This window comes from Suncus etruscus, chromosome 20, assembly GCF_024139225.1.
Source record: "Suncus etruscus isolate mSunEtr1 chromosome 20, mSunEtr1.pri.cur, whole genome shotgun sequence".
NCBI lineage: Eukaryota > Metazoa > Chordata > Mammalia > Eulipotyphla > Soricidae > Suncus > Suncus etruscus.
Window position 1 is genome coordinate 7,021,450 of NC_064867.1, and position 14,821 is coordinate 7,036,270.

General features: G+C 38.3%; 1 protein-coding gene across 1 annotated transcript in view; it reads right to left on the bottom strand.

Annotated features, from left to right (window-relative positions):
- FBXL2 (F-box and leucine rich repeat protein 2) overlaps positions 1 to 14,821 on the bottom strand; it is a 60,877-nt gene that overhangs the window by 24,855 nt on the left and 21,201 nt on the right. Inside the window, exons 3-4 of the mRNA XM_049766427.1 lie at positions 1,906 to 1,960; positions 1,582 to 1,656 (exon numbers count right to left, since the gene is read on the bottom strand). Coding sequence (XP_049622384.1) covers positions 1,582 to 1,656; positions 1,906 to 1,960 — 130 coding nt within the window. The remainder of the gene's footprint in view (positions 1 to 1,581; positions 1,657 to 1,905; positions 1,961 to 14,821) is intronic.

Below are 14,821 nucleotides of genomic sequence, written 5' to 3' on the forward strand. Positions count from 1 at the left end.
GTGGTAGAGGATCTTCCCTCATCTCCTTTTCCGTAATTTTTCTACTTTGGTCAGTAGAAAATTATAACATTTAAAAAATTCACCATTCTCCTTGACATTACTAAGAAAACACCATAAACTCAGAGCTGGCGACCATCTTTCTTAGGGAGTAGTGTGGAGCCATAAACTCTGTCAGTATGGTTGGGCAGACATGATCCCAGTTGCTGGAAAGAGCATTAAGTCCTGACTAGGGGTCTCTTACCAGTGAAACTAAGCTTATTTCTTCACATTGATAGTGAAGCCCCAAGGTCCCTGTCCCCTTATCAATTCAGAGAACACACCACCACAGAAACCCATTATGGGAAACACCCATCAGGTTCCTGCTTCATGGGCTCCAATGGAAACTAAGACTGGAAAACTGCAGGTGACCTGGAAAAAGAGATGAAGGAAGATCCTCCACCACTGGCTATCTTAGTTTCTCTAGGTAATGGCAGGTTGAATAACTCAGAGCAAATTATGTGGGACTTTCAAAGTTAAATGTATTTATTCTCTTATTTTGAGCGACACCTGGTGATGCTCAGGGGTTACTCCTGGCTCTGCGCTCAGAAATCGCTCCTGGCTTGGGGGACCATATAGGATGCCAGGGATTGAACCCAAGTCCATCCTGGGTTAGCTGCATGCAAGGCAAATGCCCTACTGCTGTGCTATGGCTCCGGCCCCAACAAGGGACTTTTTTTTAAAGCTCTTGAGCCTGTATGTAAACAACAGTTGGAAACACTAAAAATAAGTTTTGCTTTGTTTTGTTTTGCCCTTTTTGGGGGGCCACACCTGGTGATGCTCAGAGGTTACTCTGGCTCTGCGCTCAGAAATCGTTCCTGGCTTGGGGGACCACATGGAACACCAGGATCAAACTGCGGTCCGTCCCAGGTTAGCCGCAGGCAAGGCAAATGCACTACTGCTTATGCCACTGCTCCAGCCACCACTAAAAATAAGTTTTTACTCACATGGGGGTAGATTATACATTTCAGAAATTCTAGACGCTCAAAACACTAGTCAATTATGGTCTACAGAGCTCTTTTTGGGGGGGGTTAGAAATTTGTACCTGTTATTAAGTTGCTTTAATGGAAACTTCTTATTTAGTAAAGTTTACTATCTTAAATGGATATATTTACATATGGACACATAAATACATGAGAAGCTGTAATTCTAAAAAAGCTTTATAAATTATTTTACTTCTTTACTTTATAGGGAATTGGAAGCAAACCTCAGACTCTAGTGAGAAGCTCTGAAGCATATCAATGAGACTCAGATTCGACACAGCAGGTTGGTGGGGAGAAGGTGCTCTATTACTGATATTGAGTGAAAAAAATAAATACAGTAAATAAATAATAATAGATAATAATTAATAATAAATGTAAGTAGAATTTTGGTCTTGATATGTGAAATACCTTCCAGGTGGTTTTATCCCCCTCTGTATTCTACTGGGGCAACTTAATATTAAATCTAAATGCAGCAAAATAAAAAAGAAAAGAAAAGAAGAAGAGAATGAGCAGTTGGCTTGTATTTTTTAGAATTCTCTGCTCTAAAATAAGATTCACTTACCTCCACATCTGTTTGAAAGTTAAAAAGGTCTATTCTTTGCCAGTTGCTTCCATCCAGAGCTAAGACGTTCCAAGCCTGGGAGGTGAAAGAAAAGGAGAAGGAGTGGCATGAGCGATAACCGAGACTCTTCAAGTAGTCTCCACTGACCCTCTAGAATCCAACCTCTATTCATCATGGGCATTATGGTGATAATCATACCTTAAATTAGGATAACACTGCATGGTGCTCGGTATAAAATATGACATTTTAACTATTTGAAATAAAGCTCATCCTCATTATAATAAAAACAATGTTTATTGATGAAAAATCTAGTTAATACACTACCTTGGAAATCTGTGCACATCGGCACAAAGTTACTATATCCAAAAAGGAAAATATTCTAGGAAGAAAGAGAAAACAAAACAGAAAAATGAGAGAGTGTTAACAGTTTAGGATTTTGTTACTTTAAACATAAAATCAAACACACCATTCTGGCTATATCATTTTCCCAAGATTCCTCACTTTGCAATATGTAGTGTTCTTTATGTTACAAATGGGAAGTACTAAATGCTTGAGCAATCAATATGAAGTTCCAAACACGCAAATCCTCTTAAATAGAACTAATGAAACTTTTATTTTTCTTACTCTAAGACATGAACAAGGTACTGGCGATCATGACTAGTTCTGTTTAAGACGTAATTTTTTTTTTATCTTCCAAGCAGAGTGGGGGGAAGAGTTAAACCCTCCAAGTTGCAGTGTAAACTCCCTTCAGTGGAAGGTGCCCTCAAACAAGTTTGTAAACCTAAACTTCAAATAATTAAGTCAATGAAAGTTCCATGATAAAACGCATTTGGCTTTGATGAATTTATAGACAGCATTAGAAAATGAAACTTGGTGACTGGAAAATTCTATAAGGGACCACTTTGTCCCTGAGCAAAACCCAAGAAGTCACAGAAAATGAGAAAGATGAAGAAAGAAAAATAGAAACACAAAAATTTAATTGACCGGGCAGTGCCAGGAGATGAAGCAGAAGCTGTCAGCAAGTAATGTTGGCCACATAGGACAGGAGCTTCTGAGAGTATGGAACAAAGAGAAAGAATTGGGTGTTCCTCTTCGCTGTGCATGGATAGTTACAAAAAGAAACAACAGTATTTTTTCGAGAAGAAGGGTAGATGGAGTTGAGGGATGGGATAATAATGTTTCAGTTCTCTTAGCCCTAGAAAGTAAATGTGAGAGTGTCTGCCTGTGAGAAGGGAAGATGAAATGATAATTGGTTATCTATGAAGTTGCTAAACGTTCTTCATAGTGCAGAGCCATGAAATATAAATGTCAAACCTACAACAACAACACACATAGGCCCGTGAGAGAAAAAGATGTCATCCTGCAATATGGATCTAATCATTTTCTAGAGAAAAGGAAGTGATAGAAACTTAGGACTATGTTGATGTTAAAATTTGGGGGAAGGAGCTCATGCATGACAGTGCTCAGAAGCTACTTCTAGCTCAGTGCTCAAGAAAATATATGGTGCCATGGATTTAACCCAGGGTTCCTGCATGTAAAACCTGCACTCAACACGTTGAGCTCTGCAGCCTGACCTTAAAAAAAACTTAGGAGATGGGACCGGAATGATAACACAGCAGATAGTGCTTTTGCCTTGCATGGGGCTGACTGGGGTTTGATTCCCCAGCATTCCATATGGTCCATGAGCTTGTCAGAATTTCTGACTGAAGAGCCAGGAGTAACCCCTGAGCTACACTGGGTGTGGCCTCCAAACACACACACACACACACACACACACACACACACACACACACACACACACACACACTACCCCACACTGACACTTTATAGTTAGGAAAATGCCGGCTAATAAATACATATATGAATCCTGAAAAGATTCTGGTTGTCTGTACAACTATGTTCCTTCTATAGGAATACATCTTATCCCACCCTGTCCTACTGCCTCAAATGTCAGTGTTCTGTGCCATATGATCCTTCCATTAATGAGCCAAGAAGGATTCTCAGCTCTCTCCTATTAACAGACCAAGACAGAAAAATGGGTAGGTTTCAGCAGAATTGTATGTCCTGTTAGGGCTGGGTCATAAGATATAAATTGGAGGTGAAAATAGAATTAGCCATGTTTTTCTTATCACTGTTTAAGAATGGAATAGCAAATACTCTACCACCTCTCAATAATAACACTGGTGACAAATAATTAACACTGATGATGTATTATATCCCAATCCAGTTTTTACTATCATTTAATGGTCAAACAGCAATGCAGTCAACTTTGTGATTGCATCATCTTCATTTTACAGATACAGATGTCAGGCACAAAGTTAAATGGCCTTATTTATATAAATGGTTATTTATATAAATATATTGATTTGGGGGCCATATTCAGAAGTTCTCAGGACTTACTCCTGCTCTGTACTCAGGAATCACTCCTAGTAGGGTTCAGAAGTACTGAAATTGGGATGAAATATGGGGTGTTGGGAACTGAACCCAAGGCAGTCACATGCAAGGTAAGCAGTTAACCTGCTGTACTAACACTCCCTCAAATTTTTGTTTGTTTTTTTGAGCTACTCCCAGTAGCATTCAGGGCTTACTCGTGGATTTGCACTCAGGGATAACTCCTAGTAGCACTCAGGGAAACCATAATAGGTGCCCAGAGATCAAACCCAGGTCATTCGTGTACAAGGGAAGCATTCTATTTGTTGTACTATGGTTCCAGCCATCATACAGATAGATAGGTAGAGTAAGGACTTGAATTCAGGTAGTCTTGCTTGAGAGCCCAAATTCCTTAATCATGACAAGTACACATAATATACTGGCCTTGAAAGTTTAAACAGTTGCTTGTGAACTGAATGCGACTATTTAACTAATGGAGCAGATTGTGCTTAGCAAGGACATTCTGTGAAAACTGTTTTAAAAGTACATCTTTAAACAATAGATTCACTAAATGAAGCAATAAACACATACTTTTAGACACATACGAGAACATGCAAAAGAGAAGCTCATGTTTCTGATCTCTTGCATACTACCCAATTTTATGGCTAAGGAATGTAAAAGTATACTATCTCTCAGATGTATGCCATTTTCCTTCCTCACCCTTAAGATACGTGTTGATTTGCACAAATTAAGGGGCATGATCCTATCTCAAGCTATAACTCAGCCAAACCCCTAAATAATGATACACATAGTAAAATCTTCAATACTAACAATAAAAATAGATATACGCAGAGAAGTTAATAGCAGTGAGAAACTGAGTTCTGGCTCTTTCAAATTTTTTCTTTCATTCCAGAAACTGCTTCCTGCCTCAAATGTGCTATCTTTACCTCCATTAGGAAAGCAGTGAATGCAACTTATTTGAAGGGAGCATATAAAGTGCTACGGTATGATAGCTAACATATGGTATATTATCTATTGCAGTAAGGTTCTGTGTGACTGAATCCTGAAGCTTTCTAAGTATTGATACCTGGTATTATCAGTTCTTCAACTTCGTTTTTTTTTTTAATCTGACCTTTTAAAGTTATTCTTTTTTTTGTTTTGTTTTGTTTTTTTTGGGGGCCACACCCATTTGATGCTCAGGGCATACTCCTGGCTAAGAGCTCAGAAATTGCCCTTGGCTTGGGGGGACCATATGGGATGCCGGGGAATCGAACTGCAGTCCTTCCTTGGCTAGAGCTTGCAAGGCAGACACCTTACCTCTAACGCCACCTCACCAGCCCCTTAAAGCTATTTTTGATTCATTGAATCTCCATATACTTCAACCTGGGTTTAATCTCCAGCATCCCTTATGGTCCCCTGAGCCTGCCAGGAGTAACTTCTGAGCACAAAGCCAGGAGTAACCCCTGAGCATCACAAAGTTTGGTCCCAAAACCAAAATTAAAAAAAAAAAAAAAAAAACTTCCTAAATTTTTAAATGAGGATTACACTGATTTATAGAAATATTGGGTCTAATTGAGATGTTTAAGATATCATCATTTTAGGGGCCGGAGTGATAGCACAGTGGTAGGGGGTTTGCCTTGCATGCAGCTGATCCAGTTCGAAACTGGGTTCGATCCCTAGTGTCCCATATGGTCCCCTAAGCCAGGAGTGATTTCTGTCCATAGAGGCAGGAGTAACCCCTGAGAGTCATCGGGTGTGGCCCAAAACCCCCCCAAAAAAGAAAGAAAAAAGAAAGAGAGGGAGGGAAAGGAGAGAGAAGAGAGAGAAGTAGAGAAGAGAGAATAAAGAGAGAAAAAATCCATTCTGTATTCTATGCATCAATTTTTTTTTTGTATTTTTGGGCCACACCCATTTGATGCTAAGGGGGTTACTCCTGGCTAAGCGCTCCCAGAAATTGCCCCTGGCTTGGGGGACCATATGGGATGCTGGGGTATCGAACTGCGGTCCTTCCTTGGCTAGCGCTTATAAGGCAGACACCTTACCTCTAGCACCACCTCGCCGGCCCCAATTTTAAAATATAATATTACAACAAAAATTTTAACTAGGTATACCATGTGTTAAGTGACAATAACTTTTTTGTGAACTGGTAGGTAATTCCTTGAGGGCCAGTAGTTAAAAATAACTGCAGTAACACTAACACACACACAACAAACTTTCTCTGAAATGTTTGAGAAAATTAGCACTGATACAATTTGATTATATTTTGATTGTAATCAAAACCTGCCAATAGTCCCAAAATAATCCTTAAAGCAAAAGAAAAACATTTTGTCAGCACAAGTTAAATTCAAAACCACATATTGTATTTAATTTTTATATATCTTGAATTTCCATTAGCCTGTAATTAATCTTTCTTTAACACTCACAGCATCAATCTTTTTTTTTTAACTTGATTGATTGATTGATTGATTGACTGGGCTTTGGGCCATGCCCAGCAGCGCTCAGGGGCCACCCCTGGTTTTGCACTCAGAAATCGCCCCTGACAGGCTGGGGGATCATATGGGATGCTGAGAATAGAACCGGGTCCCTCTCGGATTGGCTGCATCCAAGGCAAATGCCCTACTGTAGTGCTATCTCTCTGGCCCTAACTTCAATCTTTTTTTAAGTGTTTAGGATAGTTTCTTTGTGTGATGTTCCCCTGTGTGTGGTTCCTTATGATTAGAGCCAAATTATTCTCTCTTTTTCCTTGTAGGAGTACCATAGAAGTTATATCATGCTCATTTTGTACACCACACCTCAGGAGGCATATGGTATCAATTTGTCCTATTACTGATAACTTTGATCATTAAATTAAAATAATGTCTGCCAGTTTACCCGATTATAGTCACTACTTTTCCCCCTTATAATTAACACATACCTTTGGGGAGATAACTTGAACTATGTAAATAGACTGTTTCCAAAATATCATCCCTTTACATATTTCATTATTAAAAAGATGGTAACTAAAGGGAGAGAATCAAGTATTTATCTCACCTTCCACATATAAACTATCCCATTACATAACCAAGCAGAAACTAAGAGTAATTTCATAAAATAATTCCAACTAATATGTGAAAAAAATCATCAGAATATCATTTTGCTTCAGTAAGTGAATATTAGGTAATAAGCATTAACAAAGGCTAGCTACTCCTCACAAAAGAACACCAGATATTGTGTGACCACTGATAAAATAACATAATACTGCAAAGTCTTATCAAAGGAATAGAACTGGCTTTTCTGCACGAGGCAGCCAAGAAGATGCCAGTAACATAATCTCTCCAGGGCCCAAATTGGTAAGCTCTTTCCACCCTATAAAGTGGAGCTAGAGGAGCGTGCATCTCCTAACACATGAATCCCACCACAGCACATAGTAAAAACCACACTACAAATGTGGCAGTGGGGAAACAATGCAGGACAACACCATGCATAGAGAATGAAGATGACCTGAAAAGTACCAACCACCTAGTTAGCCCCTCAGATAAGGAGTTTAGAGTAGAAATATAGAGAATGCTCAGAGAACTCAAAGAAAGCATAGATTGAGTTGAACAGATCACAGAGATAGAACTCAGAAAACTGCAAACTGAAAGAACAGGTTTGTTTGTTTGTTTGTTTTTTTCTTCAGAAAACTCAGTAGATGAAATGAAAATCTCAATGAAAAACCTCTCCAATAGAGTAACAGCAGCTGAGGATGAGATGCAGAACTACTCCATACAGCAGAACAGATTGGAAAAGAACCTTAAAGCAAATGATCAGACAATGAATAAATGAATAAACTACTCAAAAAATGTGAACAGATGAAATAGAAGTCTTTGATAAATTCAACAGAAACAACATAGGAATCATTGGAGTCCCAGAGATCCAAGAAGAGAACAGTAAGAGTTGGAGGAAGTGTGATAAGAGGAAGAGGAAGAAGAAGAGGAAGAAGAAAAAAAGGGGAGAGGAGGAAGAAAAAGAAGATGAGGAAGAAGAAAAGGAAAAGGAAAAAGAGGAAGAAGAGGAGAAAGAAGAGAAAGAGAAAGAAGGAAAAGAGAAGAAAAAGAAGACAAGAAAAAAGGAACAGAGGAAAGAAGAATAAGAAGAAAAAGGGGAAGAAGAGGAAGAAGAAAAAGAAGAGGAGGAGGAAAAAGAGAAAAAGGAGAAGGAAACAAAAAGAAGAAAAAAAGAATATGAGAAAAGGAAAGGAGAGGAGGAGGAGGCTAGGGTTGTGGTTCAATTTGTAGAGCAGATCACTTATAGATATCAATGCCTAGACTTGATCCCAGATGATCTTGTGTTCATGCTCTAACATTCTCACAACTTGTATAAATTCATGTATATCTGTATGTATAAGTGTATGTGATATACTTATGCATACTCACATCTAATAAAGCAACTGTAGAAAATTAAAATAATAATTAAGAATTTGGTATTCTGTGCCAAACATTATGATTTTTCAAATCTTTTCAGGAAGCATAATTTTTCTGTATTCACTGCTTGATTTTTTTAAAAATACTAATGAAAACTTTGCTAACATTTAATCATTAGTAACTATATTCTAGATTCGGTATCAACATGGATTTGTTTGTTTGTTTGTTTGTTTGGGGGACACACCCAGCAGCACTCAAGGGTTACTCTGGCCTCTAAACTTAGGAATTACTCCCGGCACTGGGGGCCACCTGGAATGTTGGTAATCAAACTCAGGTCAGCCACATAAAAGGCAAACACATTATGCTGTACTATTGCTTCGGCCCTTATTAACATAGATTTTAAATGTTCCATTCACATTATGCCTTTTTCATCATATAAAAGAGGATATTAAACACAGATAATTTAAGTAAATTTAAGTAAATGCCACAGCTACTGAGAGGCAGAGTAGGGTTTTGATAGTGGTCTGAATACAGAGTTCCCAATATTATAAAATATGTGTGTAGATACATAAATTGCAGCTGGACTATCAAGAAATAGTAAAACAAAAAAATTGGGGGGGGGCCACACTCAGTGGTGCTCAGGGATTACTCCTGGCTATGGGCTCAGAAATAGCTTCTGGCTTGGGGGACCATATGAGACACCCAGGATAGAACGGAGGTCCGTACTGGATCAGCTGCATGCAAGGCAAATGCCCTATCGCTGCACTATCACTCTGGCCCCAAAATTCAATATATTTATTTCCTACTTTAAAAACCAGCTCTATTTTTTTTAAAGTTTTTTATTGGGGCTGGAGCAGTGGTGTGTTGCAGTAAGGCATCTTCCTTGCCTGCGCTAGCGTAGGACAGACCGCAGTTGGATTCCCCAGAGTTCCATAAGGTCCCAAGCCAGGAGCGATTTCTGAGTGCATAGCCAAGAGTAACCACTGAGTGTCACTGGGTATGGTCCAAAAACACAAACCAAAAAAAAAAAAAAAGTCTCTTATTGAGACCAATGTGAATTTAAAGTAAACAAACAAACAAACAAACAAAAGGAATAGAACTGACTGAGTCTGACAAACTGTCTGGATCCACTTGCTAATTTCCAAGAAATACAGAAGATATGAAAACATGTTAAAATTATACCATGATAATTCAACGTCTTCAATAGTGTATAAAATGTAGAGACTAGGGGCCAGAGAGATAGCATGGAGGTAGGGCGTTTACCTTGCATGCAGAAGGACAGTGGTTCGAATCCTGGTATCCCATATGGTCCCCTGAACCTACCAAGAGCGATTTCTGAGCATAGTCAGAAGTAACCCCTGAGCACTGCTGGGTGTGACCCAGAATAAACAAAACAAAGCAATATATATATATATATATATATATGTATGTATAGACTAGAAAGAGATGGATAGGGGATGTGTTGAGTAGTAGAAACTGCAAAGATTTTTTGGAAACATAATGGACAACATAGAATTGTGATGTCTAGGGATACACATACAAGTAATATTTCTATAGAGAAATTAGATAAAAGTCAGGACAGCATCTACCTTCTGGAGAGAGAAGTATCAGTGATTTGGGTGGCACACTGAAGTGCTTCTTTGGTGATTAGCAGAAGTTTTATATATTGACCAAGATAGTACTACAAGATATAAGGTTAGTATATTAATTTTTCCTGGTTCATTGACTCTATATTTCATAATAATAATTATTTTTTGAAAAGGAAAACACATGAATTAAAGAAGCAGTGATGGAAAGTAAGAACTTAACTGAATGGTAAGAAAAACACCAAAATCTTTAAAATCATGAAATTCAACAAAAGTAGAGCTTTGAATTCATTGCCTTAAGAATTTAGATAAGGGGCCGGGCGGTGGCGCTGGAGGTAAGCCTTGCCTGCGCTAACCTAGCACGGACCGCGGTTCGATCCCCCGGTGCCCCATATGGTCCCCCAAGAAGCCAGGAGCAACTTCTGAGCGCATAGCCAGGAGTAACCCCTGAGCGTCACAGGGTGTGGCCCAAAAACCAAAAAAAAAAAAAAAAAAAAAAAAGAATTTAGATAAGACTGAAAAATAGCTAACTATCCAATTAATGAAGGATGCTTTAAAAAATCACAATGAATTCAAAGATGATAAAAGATAATTTGAGAGTTATAAGAAACTGTTAAAATTATGAACAAAGAAAAAAACAGCAATAAAGTCAAACACTGACCCTTTCAAATAACTAAAATAGTCAAACATTACTTAAGACAGATCAAATAAGGAGTAAGGATCCAGTAAAATAAAATTTCAAGTAGAAATAGTTAGATCACAAAAAATACAGCAGTTAATAAAAAGAAACCTCAGGGGCCGGAGAGATAGCACCACGGTGTTTGCCTTGCAAGCGACCGATCCAGGACCTAAGGTGGTTGGTTTGAATCCCGGCATCCCACATGGTCCCCCATGCCTGCCAGGAGCTATTTCTGAGCAGACAGCAGGAGTAACCCCTGAGCACCACCGGGTGTGCTCCCCCCCTCACAAAAAAGAAACCATCAAGACAAATTTTAAGACAGATGAAACCCAGGGATTCCTAGAAAAATAAAATAAAATAAAAACTAGAGGAATAAAAAGCTGGGGAAAAAATTATATCAAATTAGCATAATTAAAAAAATTCCCTTAAACAAAATTCTAGATTCTTTTTTTTTGTTTTTGTTTTTGTTTTGTTTTGTTTTTTTGTTTTTGGGCCACACCCGGCGTTGCTCAGGGGTTACTCCTGGCTGTCTGCTCAGAAATAGGTCCTGGCAGGCACGGGGGACCATATGGGACACTGGGATTCAAACCAACCACCTTAGGTCCAAGGCAAATGCCGCTGTGCTATCTCTCCGGGCCCCTAGATTCATTTTTAAAGTTCTATCAAATGTTTCATTGGGTAGACTTGTAAAGAGATCAGAAAAAGGCAAATGTTCCACAACTCAGTTTTATGAAGTTTGTATTAATTCCAAAATCAGATAAAAATGGTATGAGAAAAAAATTCAAAAACCTATGAGTCCCAATGTCTTTCAGAGTGATCTCCTTGACAGATCACTCCTACCCCAAACTTGCTGGGCAAAGAGAAGAAAGGCTCATTTCTCTTAAAGATTTCTCTTTATTTCATTTCTCTTACGTCATAATGGCACACAGAAAATTAACTAATGGAACAAAATAAAGACTCCAGAGATAAACCTATTTCTAGAAGAAAATATGAGATGATATGGCATTTATTTTGAGTAAACAAAAGTAGATTTTTAGGGGATCTGGGTGATAGTACAGCAGGTAGGGCATTTGCCTTGCATATAACCAACCTAGGTCCTATCCCTGGCATCCCATAAGATTCCCTGAGCCTACCAGAAGTAATCTTTTTTTTTTTTTTTGGTTTTTAGTTTTTTTTTTTAATTTTATTTTCCGACCACACCCTTTTGATGCTCAGGGGTTACTCCTGGCTAAACGCTCAGAAATTGCCCCAGGCTTGGGGGGAACTAAACGGGATCGAACCGTGGTCCTTCCTTGGCTAGTGCTTGCAAGGCAGACATTTTACCTCTAGTGCCACCTCACCGGCCCCAGGTTTTTAGTTTTTAATGCTTAGGAGTTACTTCTAGCTCTGTGCTCAGAAATCGCTCCTGGAAGACTCAGGGGACCATATGGGATGCCAAGGATTGAACCCAGGTCTGTCCCAGTCAGTCACATGCAAGGCAAAGGCCCTACCACTGTGCTATCACTCCTGCCCCCCAGAATTTCAAAGCGCAACCAAAAATAACCCTGAGCATTACTGAGTGTGGCCCAAAAACAAACCGAAAAGAAAGATTTCTATCTCATACAGAACAATCCATACCAAACTTAATTAAAATTGAAATATCAAACAAAAATATTGAACTTGCAAGAAAAAATGTGAATAACTATTCTCAAGATAAAGAACATATTTCTTAATAAAACATACAAAAGTCCCATAAAAAACTGATATATCTGACTTCAGGAAAGGTGTCTATGCATCAATATGTCTTAAAGAATGTGAAAACAGTCACAGCCATGTCCTCTCATCAGCCAGCTCCATAAACTCACTTCTTGAAAGAGATGCAAGACAAGCAGCAAAAATTCATGTACTGAAAACTCTAGGATATACTTGGGACAAGAGGTGGGCTGAGTCCTCACCCTGACAAAAACTCAGTAGCTGCACCCACACCCCACAACTGCCACACCAAGTACCCATCTTCACTCTTTACCACTTTTCTCTGCAGAGACACCCAACCAATAAAAACTCCAGGTACACCAGTTTGGATGCTGAAAACTCTGGGGTCTTGTCAGTATAAGGGTGGGAAGCCTCACCCAATTCTTTTGTATGTCTAGAAGCCCTGGCAGCCATGGCCACATCCCACAGCTGATGCCATGGGAGCTCACCACCTACATATCCTGGGATTCTTGGAGCACATCACATACGTGGCTGCGCAACACCTCCAAATTGTTCAAAACTGACACTCTAGTAGAGAGACACATCAATGCTAGATGTGAACGTAGCATAGATGTCACCTAAGCTCAACAAATAAAACAAGTAACACATAAAGCTCAACTAGCAACGAGCAGCTTAGAAAACCTCAAAGACTTAATGATCCCAGTGAGCTATAACAATTTTCACAATTTTTCTTTACTTGTTCCTATTTCCAATAATTCCATAACCATTTAGTTCTATATAAAGTAGACTATTTTGTGCCTGCCAAAGAAGGAGGCTTGGGAGTGGGTAGGAAATTGGGACAATAATGGAGGTAATGTTATACTGATGGTAGGATTGATGTTGGAATACTGAATGCCAGAAACAACTGTATTATGAGCAACTTTGCAAACCACAGTGTTTAAGTAAATAATAAACATTTTTTAAAAGATCGTGAGAACAAATGACAAGCTGGGAGGAAAGTTTTTTCGGATAAACATTAATCTCAGAACAAAATTTGTACTAAGAATGCAAAGCACTCCTACAAATCTATAAAAAAAAAACAATAGAACCAAAACACACACACACACACACACACACACACACACACACACCACTTCACAGAAGATATTATGTGGTTAACATATAATTCCAACACTACCAGAATTTAGATAAACTAGCACAACAAGCACAACAGATACTATTTTACCTTGACAAAAAAACACATCTGACAGTAAATGTTAGAAAGTAACACAACTGGGGCCGGAGAGATAGCATGGAGGTAAGGTGTTTGCCTTTCATGCAGAAGGTCATCGGTTCGAATCCCGGGGTCCCATATGGTCTCCCGTGCTTGCCAGGAGCAATGAAGCCAGGAATAACCCCTGAGCACAGCCAGGTGTGACCCAAAAACCAAAAAAAAAAAAAAAAAAAAAAGAAAAGAAAGTAACACAACTGAGTCTCCTGCACACTGGCTGTATAATTGTGAATTGATAAGACTATTCTAGAACAATTTCAATAAGGAACAAATGTTTGTAGATCATATGAACCCCAAATATTTCCACTACCAGAGACATTTACAAGGATGTTCACAGCAGCAATACCATTTTACTAAAAAAAAAACAAAACAGAAAAACCAAGTACTCACATAAAAATGATTTGTATACTTTTATATATTCACACAACAGATCACATATCTATAAAATTATGAACATGAATTACTGAGCAGCATCATTTTAAGTGAAAGCATGTCCCAGAAGGTTCCATATATTTTGGTTTGGTTTTGTGCCATATTGGTATTGCTCAGAGCTTGTTCCTGGCTTTGCACTCAGAGATCACTCCTGGAAGTACTCAAAGGACCATAGGAGTGTTGCGGGTCAAACCTGGGTCTGCCACAAGCAAGTATCCTATCTACTGTACATCACTCTGGCCCCAAATCCTATATATTTTTAAGTTAATAAAATAAGTGAAAGTAAACACACATTGATTTGTCTAAGTATTTAATCTAACATTATTAATATTTTTTGGTTTGAAGGTTGTATCCAGAGGTGCTCAGGAGTTAGCCATAGCTCTGTATTCAGGAATTACTCCTGGATATATTATGGGAACTGCATGGGAAGATGAGTATCAAGTAGGCAAATGCCCTACTTATAATACTATTCTCTGGCCCTGATATTATTCATTTATTTATATTAAAATTTAATAATTAATGGTTAAAATAAATTAATATATAATATTCAGGTTAAAATCTATAGAGAACACAGATACAATGCTCTTCATAATATAAAATTAATAGGAAGCAAGAGAAAAGGACAAAAATTAATAACTGAGGAAGCAAATTGCTAACCAAGAATAAAGAGTAGTCCAATTTTGTATTCCAATTTAAAGTTTAAAAATAGAGCTGCCATAATTGTCCCGGTGTATATGTCTCAATATACACATGAAATATATATATATATATATATATATATAAATCTCAATATGTATATAAAATATATACCCATACATATATTTACACG